Consider the following 24,235-nt stretch of genomic DNA (forward strand, 5'->3'; position numbering starts at 1 on the left):
TAGCTGCTCATAAAGCCTGAGCTATTTACTATCAGGGTCTTTACAGAAAAGTTTTTTGCTGACCCCTAATCGAGATGCTTGAAAATTTTTAGTTTTAAAATTAGATCTAAAAATCACAGCAACAGATTTTTTTTTTAGATGTTAAAAATGTGCCTTAGGATTAAAAGAAACACTTTAAACCTGGTCTCTGCCTGTGACGTCTCCTGGCCTGCAATCATCTTTAACAGGCTTTGAGTGTTGGCTAGTTGCTAAGATTATTGAGCTCGCTATAGTTTCCTTCATAGTCTTTGTGTTCTTTTGTATGTAGACTAGCTTCTCCCTAAACCATGCAATTGAACTACATCATAACAGAGCAAAACCAAATCTTGTCATTAACAGTGACTCCAGAGTCATTTAATAATATAATTTACAAAAACATCAGATAGAACAATTTAAAAGCAAAAATTTCTTTCAGTTCATTAGGGTTCTCCCACCCCAGGGAGAGAAATTACTTTTTAAAACTCCATTCAAGGGTCGGGGTGAGGGGAGCTATTTGAATTAGAGCTGGATGAGTCAGATTTTAAAAAATACCACCCAGACCTTTTATTTAATATTAAGTAATTTAATCAAGATACACAGGACTGCACTTGAACCTTATTCACATTGATGTTTTGTCCAGACACCTGCTGATGGGAAATGGTACCAAATCACGTCTCTTCTTTGTTCTGAGAACGCCTTGTTGACATGGCTCCAGCAGAGGCAGGGTCAGGCTGGGAACTAAAGCTCTTCCTATTTTATTGCCATAATTATCCACATTGCACTGTCACTTCCTTACTGGAAACTTCATTTCAACCAATGTGTCAGTCATTATTTAACAGCTCATAATATTCCTGCTCCGCAGAATAGCACAGCAGTTGGTACCAAGTCAAGCCCCAGTCTCTGACAGTGATAGACTGCCTCCACAGCATGGCTTCTCCAATGCTGGGACAACGTGCTGAGTGGCCTGGTTCGTGGTGACTGACCTGGAAGGGAAGGAACAAAGGATGTTTGAACTTCAGAACACAGAAATCCACGGAAAGCCTGTTGAACCTTGATGACATAAGGCCTCTTAAATATGAAACCTATACTCTTCCCTACCTAAGCTGCGTTATCCAATGCTATAGACCCATACAGAATCAGTATCTATCATTTCTGCTTGTGACCCAAGAGGTGTTTGGTGAGGATAAAGATGGGGGCACCTCTCTTAGTGTGACTGTGCTTTCTGCAGCTGCTGCTGTGGGGCGCCTGTTGAGAAGAAAACTTTCTGAGACCTGCTGGGTAGAGTGGGGTAAGGGCTGGGACTGAAGCTGTACCTTTAGGCACCGACCATATAACCATCCACCTTTCACTTGTGTACTGGTTCATATGTGCGAAATAAATCATGCCAACAACGATCAGCTGTTCTGTAAAACTGAGGCTGTATATAAGCAACGAGTCCAGCTTCCTACCTCTGTGGGATCTGGGCTTTTTCCATCTTCCATTAAAACACATTGCTGCATCACTTTATGGGAGCGGCAAAGGGTGAACTGACGATGTTCATGCTAGTTCTGCCACCAGTTTCTGGCTTTCTTGTGATCCTTCCTCTGATCCCGGATATGTGCCAAATTTGACATCATTTTCTAATGTAGTAAAACTTGATAGAACTACTGATGCAGCAGAGTTTGGGTAAGGAGCACTTTCAAGGTGATTAAAAATGTGCAATAAAGATTCACATTAAGCATTAGACAAGAACTGATTTCATAAATGCCTTGAGGCCTGTCTCATGACCTTTAGCATTCTGTTAGTACTGGTTATTTACATAAAGAAAGAGCCAGCATGTCAAATTTCAGTTGAATTTAGTTTAATAAAAACCAATTTCCAGACAGGCTGACTGTGGTTCCAGGTAAGGTAGAATAGATGCATTGCTCCTTATTCCTCCCACAAAGTGTAACTAAAATTCCCAAATATATTTATAAGATGAAGATAAGACTCTGAAGGATAGGAAAAACAAGCTGGACTGACTAGGGACCTTGGGAGTTGAGGAACAACACAGGTGTGAGTTGCCTGGGTTTTCTTTTTGCCTCCTCAATATCCTAGGACGGGTGCTGAAGAATCCAGCAGGCCAGAAATACCAATGGCCATAGACCATAAAAGCCCCATGAAAAGCCTGTTATCTCTAGCCAAAGGGCAGGGAAAGGGTCAGCCTAGAAAGAACCCAAGCACCTCAAAAAAAAAATCCCCCCTCCTGTCAGCAGAGGCCTAGGGGAAGCCAGGGCTTCTGGACTACCACCCCCACCTGGCAATAACCAGGTGATGCACCCCTTCTTCTACCAGCACATTGTCAGTGGAGGCCTGCTAAAATAAATAAAATTCAGAGATTCATAATATATGTTCAAATGTATGCCAAAGGTTTAGGATACAATAAAAAAAAATCACTTGTCAAACCAAGAACCAGGGAGATTTTGACTTGAATGAGAGAAGACACCTGACAGATGCCAACACTGAAACAACACAGATACTGAAATTATCCAAGAAGGATTTTAAGCTACCATCGTAAAAATACTTCAATTAGCAGTTACACACTTGAAGCAAAAAAAAAAAAATTCCTGGCAAAGAAATATAATACAAAAACGAAAGAGGAACCAAATGGAAAATTTAGAACTGTAAAATACAATAACCAAAAATTTAAAAGCTCACTGGATGGGCCAAATTGCAGAATACAGATGACAGTAAAGAATTAGTGAGTCTGAAAATATAACTATAGAAATTACCCAATCTGAACAAAAGAGAGAAAGTAGAGTGAAAAAAAGATGAACAGGGCATCAGGGACCTGTGGTACTACAATAAATGATCTAGTGTTCATTTTTTTAAATCAGAGTTCCAGAAAGAGGGGATAGCGATTGAGGCTGAAAAAGTACTTGAATAAATACGGCTAAAAATTTCCCACATTTGGCAAAAGACCTACAGATTCAAGAGGTTGGGTGAACCCCAACAAAACCCCAAAGAAATCTACACCAAGATACAGCATAATCAAATTTCGGGAAAGTAAAGACAAATAAAAAATCTTGAAAGCAACTAGAGAGAAATGATGCATTACTTATGGAAATAATGATTTGAATGTCAGTGGATTTCATATCTGAAACCATGGAGGCTAGAAGGAAGTGGCATGACATTTTTCAAGAGCTGAAAGAAAATAACTGTCAACTCAGACTTCTATATTCCATGATAATATCCTTCAGGAATGAATGTGAAATAAAGACATTCTCAGATGAAGGAAACTAAGAGAATTTATTGCCAATAGAACTGCTGTAAAAGAACTGCTAAAGGAAGTTTTTCCAGCAGAAAAGAAAGGATAAAAGAAGGAAACTTGAAACATCATGAAGAATGAACAGAAAGGATAAAATAGAAGTAAATTTAATAGACTATTCTCTTGAGTTTAAAAAATTATGTTTGACAGTTGAGGCAAAAATTATAACATTGTATGATGTAGTTCTCAATATACAGAGAGAAAATATTATAAGAGAATTATAAAGGGCACAGGATAATGGAACCTAAATGGACATAAAGTTTCTACACTTCACTTGAGGTGGTAGTAAAATGTTGAGACCAGTAGGCTGTGACTAGTTACATACGTGTAACCTAAAGAAGCCACTTTTTTGTGCAGCAAAGAAAACCATAAACAAAACGAGAAGACAGCCAACAGAATGGAAGAAAATATTCGCTAATGATGCAACCAACAAGGGATTAATTTCCAAAATATACAAACAGCTCATACAGCTCAATATCAAAAAAAAAAAACCCAATCAAAAAAGGGGCTGAAGATCTAAATGGACATTTCTCCAAAGAAGACATACAGTGGCCAACAGGCACATGAAAAAATGTTCAACATTGCTAATTATTAGAGAAATGCAAATCAAAACTACAATGAGGTATCACCTCACTCTGGTCAGAATGGCCATCATCAAAAAGTCTACAAATAAATGCTGGAGAGGGTGTGGAGGAAAAGGAACCCTCCTACCCTGTTGGTAGGAATGTAAATTGGTACAGCGACTACGTGGAACAGTAGGGAGGTTCCTTAAACTAAAAATAGAACTACCATATGACCCAGCAATTCCACTACTGGGCATATACCCAGAGAAAACCATAATTCAAAAAGACACATGCACCCCAATGTTCATTGTAGCACTATTTACAATAGCCAGGACATGGAAGCAACCTAAATGTCCATCGACAGAGGAATGCATAAATAAGATGTGGTACATATATACAATGGAATATTACTCAGCCATAAAAAGAAATGAAATTTGAGCTATTTGTAGTGAGGTGGATGGACCTAGAGTCTGTACAGAGTGAAGTAAGTCAGAAAGAGAAAAACAAAATACTGTATGCTAACACGTATATATGGAATCTAAAAAGAAAAAAAAATGGTTCTGAAGAACACAGGGGCAGGACAGGAATAAAGACACAGACGTAGAGAATGGACTTGAGGACATGGGGAGGGGGCAGGGTAAGCTGGGACGAAGTGAGAGAGTGGCATGGACTTATATACACTACCAAATGTAAAATAGCTACTGGGAAGCAGTCGCATAGCACAGGGAGATCAGCTGGGTGCTTTGTGACCACTTAGAGGGGTGGGATAGGGAGGGTGGGAGGGAGACGCAAGAGGGAGGAGATATGGGGATATATGTATATATATATAGCTGATTCACTTTGTTATAAAGCAGAAACTAACACACCATTGTAAAGCAATTATACTCCAATAAAGATGTTTAAAAAATCTACGTAAACCGACATCTAACCTCATTATTTATGGTGAAAGACTGAATACTTCCCCCTTAAGATCAGGAAGAACACAAAGGTGTCTGCACTTACCATTCTTATTCAACATAGTGCTAGAAGTTCTAGCCAATGAAATAAGGCAAGAAAAAGAAAAGCCATATTGATTGGAAAGAAAGAAAGAAAACAGTCCTTATTTGTGTTTATATGATTATGTACATAGAAAATCCCAAGGAATACAAAACAAACTCCTAGAACTAATAAGTGAATTCAGCAGATTTGCAGGTACAAGATCAATATTTAAAAATCAACTTTATATATACTAGAAATGAACATCTTAAAACCAAATTTAAAAACTCATGCTATTTATGATCGCTCAAATTAAATACTTAGGTATAAATCTAACAAAACAATAAAGGACCTGTATGCCAAAAACTACAAAACACCAATAAAAGAAATCAAACAATCTAAATCAATAGAGAGAAATAACTATGTTCATGGATTGGAAGACTCAAGTAAAGATGTCATTTTTTTCCCCAAATTGATTTATAGTTTTAACAATATTCCTACCAAATTCTATCAATGCCTTTTATACATACAGAGAAGCTTATTCTAAAATTTATATGGAAAGGCAAAAAAACTAGAATAGCTAAAACCTTTCTGGAAAAGAATAGAGTAGGAATAGTCACTCTATTCAATATTAAGCTACATCTAACGACATTAATCACAACAGTGTGATACTGGTGAGGGACAGGCAGTTCTTAGACATGACATCAAATGCACAATCTACAAAAGAAAAAATGATAAATCGGATTTCATCAAAATTTTAAAACTTCTGCTCTGCCAAAGATCTTGTTAGGATGAAAAGACAAGATACAGTCTGAGAGAAAATATCTGCAACCACATATCTGACAAAGGGCTTTTATCTAGAATATACCAATCACTCTCAAAATTCAAGAGTAAAAACCAATCCAGTTAGTAAATGGGCAAAACACCTGAACCAACATTTCACCAAAGGGGAGATATGGATGGTAAATAAGCACACAAAAAGATGTTCAACATCACTAGCCACTAGGAAAATGCAAATGAGTACAATAACATACCACTTCATACCTATTAGGACAGCTAAGATACAACATAGCAACAATACCAAATGCTGGCAAGGCTGCACAGAAATTTCTCTCTCATACATTGCTGGTGGGAATGTAAAATGGTACAGCCACCCTGAAAAACAGTTTGGTAGTTTCTTATAAAACTAAACATAATATACCACACAAACCAGCAATTCCACTCCTGGGCATTCATCTCAGAGAAATGAAATTTTACATCCACACAAAAACCTATACCCAAATATGCATTGCAGCTTTATTTGTAATAGTCCAAAACTGGAAACAATCCGAATGCCCTTCAAATGCGTTAATGGTTAAACAAATTGTGGTACATCCATACCATGGAAAACTACTCAGCAATGAAAAGGAATGAATTATTGATACATGCAACAACCTGGATGGATATCCAGAGAATTACGCTCAATGAAAACAGACAATCTCAAAAGGTTATATATTGTATGATTCCATTTGTATAACAATCTTGAAATAACACAATTACAGAGATGGGGTACAGATTAGTGTTTGCCAGGGAAAGGGGTGGGATGAGGTAGGGTATGTGACTATAAAGGGATAGCACAAGAGTTTCTTTTTGCTGATGGAACAGTTCTGTATCTTGATTGTGGTGATGTTTACATATATGTGATAAAATCACACAGATCTATGCACACACATACACACAAAATGAGTGCACGTAAAAACTTAAAAACTGAATAAGGCCTGTAGATTGTACCAATGTCAATTTCATGGTGTTGATATTGATCTATGTGTAAGATGTGTAACATGTTACCTTTGGGAGAAGCTGGGTGAAGGGTACACTGGACCTCTGTACTATTTTTGCAACCTCCCATGAGTCTATAGTTATTTCAAAATAAAAAGTTTTCCTCTGTCACTCTTTCTTTGTACAATGCATTCAGCTCTCCATTTGGGTCATTTTAAAGACTGAGAACACTTGGCAGTAACTCAGGGTGGCTTTCTGTCAAAAACTAACCAAGTGCTAAATGTTGCCTGATCGTATCCCATGTCCTGACAGATGTTTATGGAGATACTATCAGCCCAACCTGTGGACCCATAAGCACTCTTTAAGTCCTTTTATTAAAAACCTTCTTTAAAAAATTTTTAAAAATCTACCTGAAAAGCTGCTTTTTGTAAGTCCAAATTTTCTTTTTATCAAATCACCCAGCAGTACAAGGTGGGAGGAGAGGAGAAACAGGTGCCCTCAAAGATCTATTACTGCCTCTGGGGTATTTGAAGAACAATTCTGAAGTCCTGCTAAGCCGGGCTGGGCCCAGGCAGCAACCCCACAAGGCCCTTTCTTCACATCAGAAATGGATTCCTGTTCTTCTGGTTTGGTCTCAGTTCCTGAATGTCACCGCACCAGGGCAGGGATGCTCAAATACCTTCCAGTTCTCACTTCACCTCCAAGTAGACCCTACAAAAACTATCAGTTAATTTCCTCCCATTTTAATTACTTTTGGTTGTGTTTAAAACACTAACATGTCCATGAATTCTTAGTGTGATGATCCCCCAAATTCTTCAGCTCCTTAGATATAGGATTAAGAATTTAATTAACTCCAGACCCCACTCTTCTTAATACTATGGGGCCTAATTCATTTGGAGCAATGAAGTATTCAAGTTTGCATGCATAGTTTAAAATTGAACGCTCAGGTTATCAGCCAGCTACAGTTACCAAGTAGCCAGCTTTGCCCTTTTACAACTGCTAGATGTTTAACAATGTAGAAGTAAATTTTAAGCTACTAAACTTCTTGGTTAAAATTGTTTCCACTTGTCCAGCGTCTGGGGAGAATGACTACTGCCTGAACCACCTGTAATGGTGTAGACCCTTCTGGTCATTCTGAAGTCAAAACTATTTCAAGACCTATCCTGTATGATAATAGAGAATAGATAATTTTAAAAACTGTCTTGGTGCAATTAATTTCCAGAATTACAGAGATTTCTGTATATTGTTTTGTGAAGCATGTATAAAAGACTTTTTTTTAATATGTGGCTTTGAAGTGTGAAGTCATTCCTTAATGGCTTAATTAATACTCAAATTAATTCACTTGCACTTTTAAAAAATGGATTGTTTACTTAAAGATTCAAAGTCATACTCCCATGAGTTGGGTGTATTTTATCTCCTTTGCTACAGTTCCCCTGAGTACTTAAATGACCAGCCGGGCCCTAATTGCAGCTGGTTGACCTACTAATAGCCTCATTGCCATCAAAGAGAAACGTCATTCCAGGCGGAATAACCCAGGAAGACACACTCTTAGCATTTTAATCAAACTTTTTTCAACGTTTGAAGCTGGGATGGGGGAGGAGGAAGAATCAACTTCCTGCCGGCTTTCAAGGTTGAGAACAGAAGATTCGGCCAAATGAACTTGCCTCTTTCAGTGGCCTTCCTGGCCGGTTTCAAGTCAGATACCGATCCCTGGGCGTCCCTGGTGGCTCTGCGAACCGGCATGGGCACCTCCCTCCCCTCCTTGAATTGCACTTGTAGATTTCTACTAGACCCTCTTTCCTTCCAGTTTTCTTGGTTTCACCTGTCCCTGCGCACACACTTGTGCCAGGTGAGGTGCCCCAGGTTCTCCACCAGAAGCCACTTCACAGATGCTAAAAGTTGGTGCAGGGACCTGGCATTTTGGCTGCCGGAGCTGAGGTTTCCGGGTATTCAGTGGGTCCCGTTATCATGGGGGGATTACTTTCCAGCCTATTGTAACAGCCTTCCTCTCAGACCCGCTGCAGAACAAATGGGCCGAGGACAGGCATTAGCCTCCTTTTCAAGGGCGACGTGTTTTTTGTGTGGGGGGGGTCATCTCCCAATATCCTACTCTGGAACATCCCCTTGTGAGTGATGTTACCATCTAAGTTTATGTTAACCTTGGTTAAGCTTTCTTCACCTTCCTGTTTTCACCTCAAATTAGTGAAATGCAGTGCCAAGGAAAACGGAAATAACTGACAAAGTTTGTGACAATAGAGCCATTAAGTTGTCTTTTTTTTTTTTTAAGGGAGCTGCCTAGGGATAATGTTAAAATAATACTTGAAATACCAGAAATGTCAAAGTGCAAGCGTTCCCTCCCTGTGACTCTAAAGCAAAATGGAACAGGAAATATGGAGTTTGCTAATACAACCACACCCCCCAAATAGCCTAGAAATGTACTTGAAGCAGCATACATGTTATAAATCATTTCCAGACTTTGAATCTGAAAAATTAAGTAGCAGTGGCAGGGGGCACCAGTATCTTTGCATTAGTCAATACTAGTTTCAGTCCTATTTAATACATGAAACAACTCTCCCTTTTGAAAACAGAGGCTGAGTTTAAAAGAAAAATAAGGGACTTCCCTGGCCGTCCAGTGGTTAAGACTTCGCCTTTCAATGCAGGGCGTGTGGGTTCGATCCCTGGTCCGGGAGCTAAGATCCCACGTGCCTTGCCGCCCAGAAACGAAAACATAAAACAGAAGCAATATTGTTACAAATTTAATAAAGACTTTAAAAATGGTCCACATTCAAAGAAATCTTTAAAAAAAAAACCCACTAACAAACAAAACTCTTGCCTGGGGAGTAAAGGGGGAAACTAGGGGAGAAGCCACTTGCCTGACCCTGGGCAGCCCATGTCCAGAGTTGAGCTGCATCTCCATCCCTCCCTGCCTCCAGTGGGAGAAGAGGACTCACTTCTCTGCTCCGGAATTCAGAATAAAACCTCATTCCATGGGACTCATTAGTCAAGACCCAGAGTCAGCCAGTGCAAAAACGGAATGGCCATTACATTTCCCCAACAGAAGAGAATAAAATAATAACACGTTTCCAATTTTATCATACCCACCCCCAGCTAAAACTTTCCTAAATTTTTGAGCTCACTTCAGAACAAAAGGAATGCGCTCCAAACCAGTGTTAATAAAACTTGGAAAGACGTGAGTTTGGCGAGTTGACTTTTGTTTTTTCCTTTCATTGAGCTGCTCCAAGATACAATTTTAATTGGTGTACCTACTTGCTTTTGTGAGTAAAGTCGTTCCCAACTCAAATAAAGGAACGGAGTCAGTATTTTATAATATATATTTGACCGCCCACTTGTAGATGTTTGCCATCTACCAAGTGGGGTTGGCAGAGGTTACTGAGGGCACAGGGTTGGGAAGCTTGGACCTACCATTCAGGCAGCCCTTTGGCCTCTACAGGGGGCCAAATGGAGTGGGGGGGCACTAGGGCCACTCCCGATCAGCTTCAGGATTCACAGGTTAGGATGGCTAGTCAGGTTACAGAGTTTGTGTGTCACCCCAAGTCTAGCCCATCACTTCTGGTTCTCTCTCCCTGCGGAGCGAGGCACTGTGTCTGTGCCACCCTTTCCTAGCACTGTGCACAGTCTGGCAGGGATGAAATGGCCCCATGGCCAAGAGCAGGTTCACGTTCTCACAGGAAACTGGCGAGCCGTACACCAGTCTTCTCCTGGGCCTGTAGGATTGCCAGAGATTGCCATACTTAGGAGCAGGACATGGATTTTTCCTGAGCTCAGAATGATTTCTCCTTCTCTTTGACTGCTGAGAAATAAAAATAAATCTAAAAGGCATTCGATAATGCTGGGAGTTTTGTTGGTCTTCGGTAGGGCTGTGTGTTTATTTTTAGCCAACCATCTCCTTTTTGTAAAATAGTCTCCTTGGCAATTCCCAGCTGGGGGGATGGGGTGGGGGAGGGGAGTGCACAGAAAGGCAACAAAGTTTAACTTTTTTGTTGTTTGCAGAACCTGAAAAATGTATTGTTTTCCCTTCTCACATCCCTGTTAGCAATATCCTTTATTACAGGAAGAGACAGCATCTATTTTATTGCTTCTAAAATCTGTATATTTAACATACGCCAGCTCTAGGCTGTTTGAAAGGAAGTCCTATTTTTAAAACATTATCTTGGTTTTAGTATTTTTGGCTTACTGTTCCCATAAGCTCTCCGAGGCAGTAATGAGTCCTTTTTGGTAATGTCTGGTCTCAGTCATGGGGAAAGTGACCCTCAAAGCCCTGGGACATTTTTTCCTTGATGATCACTTGATCTGTATGTATGTCAGGACTGCTTCAGCCAGCCTCCCAGTTGTGCTGTTCCTAACTTTCCCCAGTTCATCATCTTTACAAAAGAACTCAGAGTCTCGAGTCCCCACCCGCTCCCCATAGTTTACAAACGCTTCTGTAATGTTCTACTTCAGCCTTTCAGTTAGGCTGCTTTCTGTTTCCAGCCTGCTGGTTACTGTGACCAAACCGTCTTAATCACACAAGATTAATCTGTCCAAGCTGGCCCTCTAAGCGATTGGATTTCACATTCTCACAACTCTCCCTGTGCCTTCGGGGCTCCTTCTAACACCTCTGCCTGAAGGTAACACTTAAAAGAAAGGGCTTCCATTCCACGAGTGAAAAACACAAGAGCTATTTGTAATGAGGTGGATAGACCTAGAGTCTGTCATACAGAGTGAAGTAAGTCAGAAAGAGAAAGACAAATACCGTATGCTAACACATATATATGGAATTTAAGGGAAAAAAATGTCATGAAGAACCTAGGGGTAAGACAGGAATAAAGACACAGACCTACTAGAGAATGGACTTGAGGATACGGGGAGGGGGAAGGGTAAGCTGTGACAAAGCGAGAGAGTGGCATGGACATATATACACTACCAAATGTAAGGTAGATAGCTAGTGGGAAGCAGCCGCATAGCACAGGGAAATCAGCTCGGTGCTTTGTGACCGCCTGGAGGGGTGGGATAGGGAGGGTGGGAGGGAGGGAGACGCAAGAGGGAAGAGGTATGGGGATATATGTATATGTATAACTGATTCACTTTGTTATAAAGCAGAAACTAACACACAATTGTAAAGCAATTATACTCTAATAAAGATGTAAAAAAAATAATGATGACAAAAAAAAAAAGAAAAAAGAAGAACACAAGTCTACCTCAGTGGCTATTTTTAGAATGTGACTCTACAGCCAAGCCCCCTGCTGCATCCATTTCAGGGGAGGAGAAATTTGCTCACTGTGGTCATCATTGAAGTCAAACGTGGTGGTCGTCTTCCACCGCCCCTTAACCCCCCAGATTTCAAAACATTCACTGCCAGCTGCCGTTCCAATGTCTTCTCAGCATCCAGTGGACTGACGGCCTCTGGCTTGGTGCCTGTGGGCTGGGGCAGAGCTGAAGGCTTCCCATTCCCATGCAGACATCACTGAGCTCAGCAACTTTGCTCCGACTGAAACTGCTTCCTGTTCAACTCCCCAGTAGTTCTCCACTTCCCTGTGTTCTTGAACTTGGGCCAGAGCTGTTTCTTAGTCCCTACTGTTCTTATTTTATACTGCACCTGAGCAGAAATGGTTCTTTCAATAGAGCAAGTTCCTCAGGTTCCATTACAAAGTGAGAGGATGAGGGGCCAGGCTTTTTTTAAGTTTCAGTCTTTTCTGTACTGTTTGGACTGAGGAATTTTAAGCCAGCTGCTTATAAATGTTTTTTAAAAGCATCACTCCCAATTATTTATATTACATTAATATTCATGGGAAACAAATCCCTGCCCAGACTAAAAAAGCCTCTTTGAAAATCCTCTGAATCCTGCCTCAACAACTGCAAATGGGCACTTCTGCCTTCCACCTCCCCGCCCCCACCAATAAAGAGGGCTCTCAGGAGTAGAGAGAAAATGTAGAGTTCAACCTCATTTAAAATCAGCCTCAGTTCCCCACTGATAGTGTCCCGAAATAGCTGAAGTTCAAGTCACTAGGTACAATCCCCTGCAGCAGTAGCAGGAGAAGTTCAGCTTAATAAGAAGCTTGCTACAACCTGATGTCCTGTGTAAGTGTGGTTTTATAAAGGGATGATCACTTTGATTTCAAGATGTGTCCAGTCCTTCAAAAGAACCACAGAAGTGACACTTTGCAAACCCAGGTGCGTCGAAGAAGGACTAAGGAATGAATTTCATCTTGGCATCTGGTTATCACAACCTGAGGTGGGAGGCATTTATTCACCGCCTGAGATGAACTGTAGGGTCAGAGAGGGCCAGGGCGCTGGGAGAAAGGGTTTTCCACCTATCACACTAGCCATGCTGAAAAAATAAATAGATAAAATGCTTGTTGTTGAAAGTCTAGGAAGCGGACACTCCAAGAAACAGCTGGTGGGGGCAGATGTTGGTGCAACGTTGAACAACTTAACCTCTCAAAATGTAAAAAAGCCTGTATACCTTTTACTCTATACCATCACCCTACTACAGAAATTTTTCTTACAGATGTACTTACATGTATGCAAAAGATGCTATTAAAAATGCAGCAATGAAATGTTGGGACTAGGAACTGGTTAAATATGTTACAATACATTCCTACAATGAAATACTAGACAGTCACTGAAAAGAAGATATAGGAACTTTTCGTCATTTTAGGTTTCATTAGTTTTATCTCTGTAACCTTTAAATCATACCTCACAAATTAGCTTTTGTCACAAGTGGATTTAGAGAAAGCAGAGGACTCGAGTTCACTATTTTCTGAAACACTGACACAAAAAAGGAAAGGGAAGAATTACTTAGAAAAGATTCTTCACAAAAGGCCCTCAGAAAAATCCCTAAACAAAAGTGAAATACTTAATCATTAAGTTTAATGCTAATCGGTAAAGGATTTTAAATCAATTCGCTGGCATTAAGTTTCTTGTTTAAGCCCACAAATCTTTCTCTAAACATTACTGACCCTTTGCCAAAGGATAAATGGATGAACTGAGCAGTACCTTATGACACAGCTAGCTGTGGGAACATTCTATAAAAAATGGAAAATAATTTTGTAAGAACATGATGGCAACAATCAGCAGCCAATATTCTCAGAGTTTCCAATTACCAAAAGCATATACAATTTTAGTCTAGAAAAGTAAGTCAATTTTATAAAATTAAGCTTTTTAGATTGAAAAGCATGCCGCTTTAGGGAATTCCCCGGTGGTCCAGTGGTTAGGACTCTGCGCTTCCACTGCAGGGGGCCCAGGTTCGATCCTCGGTGGGGAAACTAAGATTCTGCAAGCCGTGCAGCCAAAAAAAAAAGCATCCCACTTTAACTGGCACAAAGATACTGAAAACTAGTCCCTAAAATTCTCACTAAACAATTTATAGAACGAAAAACATGCCCTTATAGTTATTAAATGTAGTCAGTATTGGGACTTTTCAAAAACAGGTGATAGGGCTTCCCTGGCAGCACAGTGTTTGGGAGTCCGCCTGCCAATGTAGGGGACACGGGTTCGAGCCCTGGTCTGGGAAGATCCCACATGCCGAGGAGCAATGAAGCCCGTGCACCACAACTACTGAGCCTGCGTTCTCGAGCCCACGAGCCACAACTACTGAAGCCCGCGGGCCTAGAGCTTGTGCTCCGCAACAAGAGAAGCCACCGCAACAAGAAGCCCGCGCACCTAACGAAAAGTAGACCCCCGCTCGCCGCAACTAGAGAAAGCCCGCGCGCAGCAACAAAGACCCAACTTAGCCAAAAATAAATAAATTTATTTATTTACTTATTAAAAAAAAAACAGGTGATATACGTGCCCTCAGCTGCTGGCCAGGGACTGGTAGATGGGTGGCTGAGAGCGGTGAACGTGCCCCATGGCCATGTTCTCTCCATAGCACAACTTCAAGTACTTATCCAAGATAGTGATTACCTCATCATTTAGAATCTGGGACTTGCGAATTCGAATTCTCTCCACCATCTTCCTCAAAGGCACGGTTTTCATAAACTCATCTTTGCCATCATGTTTCTGGACTTTAAGTAGATGACAGCAGAAATCCAGGACAACAAAGTGCCCCTCCCTGTCACCCAAGAATTGTGGGAATGTGAATTGGTGCAGCCACTACGGAAGATGGGATGGAAGCGCCTCAAAAAGTTAAACATAGAGCCATCATATGATCTAGCGATTCCACTGCTGGGTATTTACCCAACGGAAATGAAAACACTAACTCAAAAAGATATCTGTACCCCCATGGTCACTGCAGCATTATTTACAATAGCCAAGATATGGAAATGCCCTATGTGTTCATCAGTGGATGAATGGATAAAGCAAATGTGGTATATACGTGTACAAGGGACTATTATCAGCCATAAAAAAGAATGAAATATCACCACTTGTGACAACATGGATGGACCTTGAGGACATTATGCTAAGTGAAATAAGTCAGAAAGAGAAAGACAAATACTGTATGCTGTCACTTATATGTGGAATCTAGCCCTCCGCCTCCCACCCCAAAACCCATGAACTTGCAGATGCAAAGAACAGACTGGTAGTTGCCAGAGGCACTGGGTGAAGGGGTCAAAAGGTATAAAATCCCAGGTATAAAATAAATACGTCAGGGATATGTAATATACAGCATGGTGACTACAGTTAATAATGCTGTGTGTGTGTGTGTATTATTATTTTTTTTTGGCCGTGCCACACGGCTTGTGGGATCTCAGTTCCTCAACCAGGGATCAAACCCGGGCCCTCAGCAGTGAGAGCACAGAGTCCTAACCACTGGACCGCCAGGGAATTCCCATATATTTTAAAGTTATTAAGAAAGTGGATCTTAAAATTTCTCATCATAAGGAAAAAAACTACATAACTTTGTGTGGTGATGGATAGTAACTAGACTAACTGTGGAGATCTACTGCAATATATACAAAGAGTGAACCATTATGTTGTACACCTGAAACTAATATAATGTTATGTCAGATCTCAATTTTTAAATTTTAAGGAATTAAAAATAAAAAGATTTAAGTACAAAAAGCCTACATACTTCTGTTTGAATTTGCATAAAATATTTCTAGACATATATCACAAGAAACGTAGTGGTTACTTCTATGAAGTGAGCCTGGCAGGTATTTTATATCCTCCTAAACTGTTGAACTCTTTTTTCGCCACGTGCTTATATTATTCCTAAAAAATTTTTAACACTAGTTTCAAAATAGAGAGCACCTGATTTTAATCCTCTGGCTGTGTTATCCTTAGCAATTACCCAACCTCTCTGAGCTTGTTTCACCATCCATACAATGGGGATACTATGTACCTCATAAAGCTAAGATGAGGACTAACTCGGACAACATGCACTAAGCTAGTAACACAGTACACAAAATAGGCACTCGATAAATGTCACACACACCCCCATTTAGTGCCAAGAAAACTCGTAAATCCTCTTAATTCAACCTCGTCTTCTTATTGGTAGAACACTAAAGCCAAAATGGTTTAGGGACTTGCCAAGGTCAATCATGTAGTAACCAGGAAAGCCAGGCTCTGATGCCTGGGTTCCTGTCCCCTAATATAAAAACTGATTTCATATGAGCCAAGGAATGACTCTGCTACTACTCTATGGCCACACCTCAGTTCGCAGGACCAGCCTCCTCGCCCGCTTCACTCACCACATTTGATGAGCCGTGATTTTTCCTAAACACTAAATCCACCATCAACTGAGGGGGTCCTGCCTGGGAAGGCAGCCCCAAGGGGGAGCTCCAAGAATGTCTTGGTCAAAGGCAGCACTAACCTCACGAAGGGGCAATAATAATTTGGCTGTGGTTGTGTTTTTTAAAATTGCTCGCGCCTTACTGCATCCCTGCCACTCAAGTACCTATCTATATGTACACACACACACACACACACACACACCATCCTAACTTCTAGCCCTCTGGCTCGAACACAGTGCCTACATTAATTTACAATTAGGATTTTTTTTAACATCTTTATTGGAGTATAATTGCTTTACAATGGTGTGTTAGTTTCTGCTTTATAACAAAGTGAATCAACTATACATATACATACATCCCCATATCCCCTCCCTCTTGCGTCTCCCTCCCACCCACCCTATTCCACCCCTCTAGGTGGTCACAAAGCACCTGGGCTGATCTCCCTGTGCTATGCGGCTCCTTCCCACTAGCTATCTATTTTACATTTGGTAGTGTATATATGTCCATGCCACTCTCTCACTTTGTCCCACCTTACCCTTCCCCCTCCCCGTGTCCTCAAGTCCATTCTCTACATCTGTGTCTTTATTCCTGTACTGCCCCTACATTCTTCAGAACCATTTTTTTAGATTCCAAATATATGTGTTAGCATACGGTATTTGTTTTTCCCTTTCTGACTTACTTCACTCTGTATGAGTCTCTACGTCCATCCACCTCGCTACAAATGACACAAATTTCGTTTCTTTTTATAGCTGAGTAATATTCCATTGTATATATGTGCCACATCTTCTTTATCTATTCATCTCTCAATGGACACTTAGGTTGCTTCCATGACCTGGCTATTGTAAACAGAGCTGCAATGAACATTGTGGTACATGACTCTTTTTGAATTATGGTTTTCTCAGGGTATATGCCCAGTAGTGGGATTGCTGGGTCGTATGGTAGTTCTATTTGTAGTTTTTTAAGGAACCTCCATACTGTTCTCCATAGTGGCTGTATCAATTTACATTCCCACCAACGGTGCAAGAGTGTTCCCTTTTCTCCACACCCTCTCCAGCATTTATTGTTTCTAGATTTTTTGATGATGGCCATTCTGACTGGTGTGAGATGACACCTCACTGTAGTTTTGATTTGCATTTCTCTAATGATTAGTGATGTTGAGCATTCTTTCATGTGTTTGTTGGCAATCTGTATATCTTCTTTGGAGAAATGTCTATTTAGGTCTTCTGCCCATTTTTGGATTGGGTTGTTTGGTTTTTTTGATATTGAGCTGCATAAGCTGCTTGCAAGTTTTGAAGATTAATCCTTTGTCAGTTGCTTCATTTGCAAATATTTTCTCCCATTCTGAGGGTTGTCTTTTCGTCTTGTTTATGCTTTCCTTTGCTGTGCGAAAGCTTTGAAGTTTCATTAGGTCCCATTTGTTTATTTTTCTTTTTATTTCCATTTCTCTAGGAGGTGGGTCAAAAAGGATCTTGCTGTGATTTATGTCATAGAGTGTTCTGCCTATGTTTTCCTCCAAGAGTTGGATAGTGTCTGGCCTTACATTTAGGTCTTTAATCCATTTTGAGTTTATTTTTGTGCATGGTGTTAGGGAGTGTTCTAGCTTCATTCTTTTACTACAATTAGGGATTTGAACAAATTTTGTTGAATGAGAAATTCTAGGTAGGAACAATGTTTAACAAATGCCTATTCTTTAGCAGTACAGACTACTGTTTAAGCAAGAGGTTTCCCTTCCAGTGATTTTTATACATAAGCCATTTGGCTTTACTAAAATGGAATGACTTTCAAAATGCTTTGTTAGGGATTTGGTGATGGCTGCTCATTTCTTTTTGTTTGGATGATTTCCTTAGAAAGAACACTTTCTGATTGTTGGGGTTTCGGTTACAGTGCACTTACCTCCCTTCCTAATTTCAATCAGAGGGTCCGTCTATCTTGTGAAGAACAAAGACCAAGATGCCTTAAATGCCTAATGAAATGAAATCTTGGGTCCTACCAAGGGCAGAGGTCAAACGGATACATGCTGAAAAGGATAGGACAGCACATGAGTCTGTTCAGAATGGTAGTGGATAGTGTACCATGATGGATTATAGATAAGGAGATACAGACAACAAAGCATTTGAAGGAATGTGAGAGGGTGATAAATGGAGCCATGAATAATTTAAGACGTTTCCATATTAACACCCTACAGCTGCTTGGTATTTCACAGCTCCAAGTTCTTTCACATAAATGACTATGGCAGACAGTTCGCTGCTCATCAACTTTAGTCTGCATCCTCATCCTGTTCCAGTGGCAAGGGCTCAGCCCAGGGGATGAAGCATGACGGGTCCAGGTAGGTGGCTCTCAACTTTGGCTGCACTATACAATCCCCTGGGGGATTATACAGTAATTATATAACTGGATCCCACCCCAGGCCAATTAAATCAGAATCTCTGAGGATGGAGTATTTTTAATATTGACATAAGAAAAGAAAAGCTCCTCAGGTGACTGTAATGTTCAGCCAGGGCTGAGAACCCACTGGTCTAAGCCAATCATGACAACCCGCTTCCCTTTCACCAATTACTGGGCTAGGGCAGAACACGTGACCCAGTTCTAGCCAGTGAGACATAAAAGGAAGTCGACTGGGGTAGGGGTTTCTGGGGATGGTTTTATAACCAGATTGGAGGAAAGACAGATACATGAGGGAAAACGCTACCCCTTAGTAACCACCTTCCTTCCTTTCTGCATTTTCACAACCCTGTGTGGTTGGGTGAGGAAGTGATGCTTCTTGTTGAGGCTACCGTCTTGTGACAGTGGGAAGATAAGTTGGTGAACAAAAGCCAAGAAGATGGAAAAGATGGAAAGGGCCTGGGGTCCTCGGTGACTTAGTTTGGTGCTGCGGTCCCCACCCAGCCCTGAAAAAAAGCGCACTGACTCCCTCCCTGCCAAATCCTGGCTGTCAGGTCTGGAGCATCCAGAAGTCGCTCAGGTTAATTCACGTGCAGTCCCTCTTCACTGCTGAGCCAAGGGTGCCCCAAGGGTGCTCAGGTGCCCCAAGCGAAGGACAGCCATGAGGAGGACGGCTATAGAGTCAGGGGCTCTCCCGTGTAGGTGCTGTTGGCAGCGCTCAGGGATATTTTATTGGTTTGTTCAGTGTTTGTTAGTAATAAAGCTAAGTGTGGTTCTCACCCTAGAGTAGCCACTATGCCTGGCTGCAGTGCCAAAAGGGTGCCAGGGGACGGTAAAGGGGGGGGCGGGCAGGTGAGGGCGTGTTATAATGGAGAGATTCTGAGCTCTGGGGTCTAACACTCAGCTCAGCAGCCCAGCAGCCCAGGTGTGACTTTGGGCAAGGTACCTGACTTCTCTGAATCTCTGATTTCTCATCTGTAAAACTGATAATATGTCATGATGAAAGAAATGTTCACATATGGAGGTATGGGGAAGTCATTCTGGCTTATACATGATTTAACCCGAATGTGATGCTAACTAAAACAGCCTGTTTGTGGCCTATCAAACGTACACGGTACTTCTACTTTAATTATTAAAGAAAAGGGCGCATTGACCAGAAGTAAAGAATGTCTGTGTTAAAAATAAAGATTAAATGCCTTCCTTCCTGGGACGCTCATGCTGGTACTCCTTCAATGATAAGACTCCCTTCCCAGGTGCTGAGGACATACTGGCTCGCGGTGTACGTGCTGATCTCTTTTGTTTTGTTTTGTTTGTCTGTTTGTTTTTGGAAAGCTTGAAGGAACGGATCCCTGAGTTGCTTAGTGTTCTTTGTTCTGACAAGATGTAAAACTGGTCTGAAAACCAAGCTTCTCTGGAGCAGTTCCTCAGAGTTATCTGACTGTCTTCCAATCTTCGGGGCTATAGTCTTCAGTTTGGCTCAAATAAAACTCTTTCCTATTCTTATTATAGATTGTTTATCGCTTATTTTCATCGACAGTCACAGTAATGATATATCCACAATGCCTAACTCAACACATGGCACCTGAGGATCCATCCCTTCCCATTCCTAGAGTGGAGTGTGACAGACTTTTGGAAACTCATCAGTTGGTTGGTAACATTATCTTTCTCGGAACCAGGAATACAAGCATTTTGATAAATCCACTAGTTGGTGGTGACATGGTAAGTGCCCGATAATTCCAGCAGAAATGTGGGAGGAAGAGCTCAGTCACCAGAGTTTGAAAGAGCCTAAAGCTTGTTGCCAGATGTCCCTGCAGCCCTGCAAAGGAAGCCCCATTGGCTCTTCCAAACAGCAGCACCGATGTCTGGCCCCATAGTCACTGTCACGTGCACAGACTCTAACCTCCTAGAGGATGAAGACTGTGTCCTCTAACCCTCCTCTCTATTCACTTTCTTACCTCACCCCAGTCAGTGCCAAATGTTAGTAAAAATGAAAAAAAAAAGAGTCAGAGTTTCTGGGAGATTGTCAATTCTTAAAACCATATAATGCTGCAGCCATTTGTCCTCGAGAGGCGTTCCCTCAGACCGGTGAAGGAGGATTGGAGACCCATTATGTTACATCTGTAAATACAGGATTAGCAGATGAAAGGATGTTTTTGTTAAAATGTGACAAGTCACCCTGTTCCTTTTACCTTCACTCTGGAAATCAGGAAAGAACACAGACTTCCTAAGCAATTACAGAAACTAAGAAAACGACTTGATCACTAGGAGGAAAATCAGCTTCCGAAATCACTCTGAAACCCTGGCTCTATTCACAACAACAAAATCCATCTTCATTAACGTCTTCGACTATTGTCCTCAGAGCTTCATCCCAGAGGAATACTGAATTACACTATAAGCTAATGAATGGAAACTTAAGTCATTTCCGCCCACCCGGCACTGCTTTTCCTCCTCTGGACTGCACAGTGCAGAAGGCTGCACTCTTCCAGCTCACACAAAGTTTGGGAAATCGCATTCCCACGCCACTAACTAGACTCCTGAGGTCAACATCATGTAGAACAAACTTCCCTCATCCCAATGAACAGGCCATAGACCGAACCAGACACTGAACACATTTTGAGATCATTTAAGCCCCATTTTGGCATCTTAGGATACCTTAGGATATATGCTTTACAGAGAAAGAAAAAAATGGGGGGGGCAGAAAGGGAATGTCTTTTCACAAAGCTCCTTCAGCAGTCACAGCCAAAGCTGCTACTGCCAATCCAAGGTTCCATCTCTCAAGTGGATCGGGCAGAGTGAGGGAAGCCCAGCCCTGAGGTTCTGTCCGCACTAGAGGAAGCAGACCAGGCAGCTTTTGTGACCTGATGTGAACGGAATATGGTCAAATATCCTGGGAGCGCCAGCCATTGGGGGCGGAGGTGGGAGGTGGGGGGAGCCACCCCTCGAGCCAGGGGAAAGCAAAGTCCATTCCATGCCAGTATACCAGAGCCTGAGGCACACACATGTGCAAAAGCTGTTGCAAGAGAAGCCTATGACTGTATGTTTGGTAAATCTGAAAGAAAGCCTCGAAGTCTGCACGTCAGAGAGGCAGAGGCAGAGAAATATGAAACAGATTAGGGGTGGGTAGGATAAGAGTCAATAACTTTCCCCCAAATTTTGCTTTTGGTTTTCCCTGTGCCTGCAAACACTGCTGCAAAAGGTTTCCCCACAGGACCTAGTGGCATCAAGATAAAGTCATAATCATGGACCTCATATGGTCCCCGAAATCCTGTACTTTTCATGTCAATTCCCAGTCTCAAGTTTCATTGTGACTTTCAAACCTTCTCTACTCTGCTCAGACCCGTGATATCCCTCTTCCCTCTCCTTCCCCCATTCCTCATTCTCCACAGACGATCCTACCTTTTACTTCATAGGGGAAACTGGTAGTGTGGAGACCTGCGTTCCGCCTTAGCCATAATTAACCTCTCGCTTCTCTGGGTCTTCCTTTGAGAAGGCAGGGGGCTATGCTAGAGATCCCAATGACTCTCCCAAATGCTCCCAGCTGGACTTCCCCTACCGCTCGGATCTATTTTCATCGGGTGAGATCGATCTGAGATGGCATCCCTCCCCTCCCCCTGAAGGCTGATCCAAGCTCCCCAAGACCCTTTCCTGACCCTACCCTGCCGGGGGCCACCTTACCCGGATCCGTCCCGGGCGCGCGGGAGCGGGGCTACGTGGCGCCGTCGGCCCCCGTCTCCAACGGCGTCTCCTCGTCCTCGGACGGCTCGGCGTTGCCGTCTTCCCAGCTGCGAGGGTAAGCCAGCAGGCGCATGGCTGGGGCGCATGCGGCCTCCACCTGGCGCACCTGCTCTCGGCTCAGGCGCTCGCGCCAGGCGTGCACGGCCTCGCGGGCATCGCGCGCCGACAGGTGGAAGGGCCGGTCCGCGCCGTAGGCCGCGCCGCGCGTCATGTTGAGCGCGAAGGCGTCGAGCGCGGCGAGCGCGCGCAGCCCTGCGAAGCGCTGCAGGCGGCGCAGCTGGGCGCGCGGCTGCCGCACCAGGTCCTCGTAGCGCAGCCTCAGGTAGCGGCGCCGTAGCCACGCTGGCGCGCCGCGCGCGAACAGCAGGTCGCGCAACCAGGCTTCGCAGATCACCTCGAGCGCGCCGGTCAGGAAGAAGTCGGCGCGCGGGGCGGCGGGCAGTGCGCGGGACGGGCCCCCGGGTCGAGCGCCCATGCCGTGCGCCAGCAGCACGCGGTGGAAGCGGTCGCCCCTCTGGCGGGTGCGCAGCACTTGGATGCTCTCGCGCAGCAGCCCCTGCCGAGACTTGAGGCGCGAGTTGTGCACGGCCCGCGGGTCGCGGAAAAGCTGCACCACCTTCAGGTTGAGGCCGGGGTCGCGCAGCAGGGGCACCAGCACGCCCAGGTCGAGGAGGCGCACGTCCTTGATGACCACCACCGGATACTTGCGGCACTCAGCCTCCAGGGCGCGGAGAGCCACGGGTGGGCAGCTGCGCTCGCAGGCGGCGTCCTCGACGAGGCCGACCTCGGCGCGGGCCCGGGGCGCGCCGGGGCACAGCGGCGGCGAGCAGATGACCTTGTTGGTCCGCCAGCGAAAGAGGGCGGCTGTGGTGAGATTGGCCGCGTCCGGGGCGCGCGCGGCGGAATCCCCCGGCGGCGCGTACAGCTGCAGCACCGAGAAGTCGCAGCGGAAGAGCGAGCGCAGCATGTCGCGCAGCGCGCCCTGCAGGCTCTCGGCGTCTCCCGGATACAGCGCCTGCCACAGATGCCACATGGGCTCATACAAGTAGAAAACGTCCGGGTGCTGGTTAAAGAGCTCGCCCAGGAACGACGAGCCCGTGCGCCAGGTGGCGTGCACATAGATGTGTTGCTTTTCGCGAGACGCCGCCTCCCCGACGGCGCCGTTGAGGTTGCCCCGGGACCTGGGGTACCGGCCCGCGTCCTCCTCCGCGGCGGGCCGCTCCTCGGCGCCCTGCTCGCGCTCGCCCGCCGCCGCCGCCTCCAGGCTCCACACTCCCAGGCTGCGCTGCAGGCCCGGGCAGTGCCCAGCGCCCTTGTCCCCGTCGCGGCCGCCGTCCAGGACAGAGGGGACGAGCAGCAGCACCAGCGTGTACAGCACCAACAGCAGCGCGAACTTGCAGTACTCTCGGCGCCGCCGCCGCCGCCGGCCCTTCATCGTTCACTGAACCCCTCTAGAGCGGGTGGGGCGCCCTTCCTCTCCCTTTCCTCGGAAATCCCGTCCCGAGTGCGCTCCTCCGGCCTCTTGGAGCCCCTCTGCGCCGGGAGGAGCGGAGTCACTGGGGCTGTGCATCCACAAGAGAAACTCTGGAGGCGGTGGTGCTAGTGGCGAATCCCCTGCCCTCTCCAGGCTCCGCGCTGGAGAGCTGCCTATTGGCCGGCTAGGCAGCGGCCCGCCCCGCCTTCCACCCCGCAGCTTCTCCCCGCCTCTCTACCCGCTGGGGTTCATCCAGGGCTCTGCCTGATCTGGGAGGGGTTGCCGCGGGGCGGGGGACGCCGGCTGGGGCGCACGGAGCCAGACCCCACCTTTCCCCAACTCCTCCGTGATGAAGTCAAGTCTTCATGAA

General features: G+C 44.0%; 1 protein-coding gene across 1 annotated transcript; it reads right to left on the reverse strand.

Annotated features, from left to right (window-relative positions):
• Nucleotides 1-365: 365 nt before the first annotated feature.
• On the reverse strand, nucleotides 366-23,987 carry CHST7 (carbohydrate sulfotransferase 7). Its single transcript, XM_022556364.3, has 2 exons — nucleotides 22,332-23,987; nucleotides 366-1,001 (listed from the first exon to the last, which is right to left on the reverse strand). Exon 1 carries the CDS (start codon nucleotides 23,824-23,826, stop codon nucleotides 22,363-22,365), a length of 1,464 nt encoding a protein of 487 aa, XP_022412072.1. The 5' UTR covers nucleotides 23,827-23,987; the 3' UTR covers nucleotides 366-1,001; nucleotides 22,332-22,362.
• Nucleotides 23,988-24,235: the final 248 nt, after the last annotated feature.

Source organism: Delphinapterus leucas, chromosome X (genome assembly GCF_059928025.1).
Source record: "Delphinapterus leucas isolate spDelLeu-1000000601 "Yukka" chromosome X, BTC_Dleu_Yukka2, whole genome shotgun sequence".
NCBI lineage: Eukaryota > Metazoa > Chordata > Mammalia > Artiodactyla > Monodontidae > Delphinapterus > Delphinapterus leucas.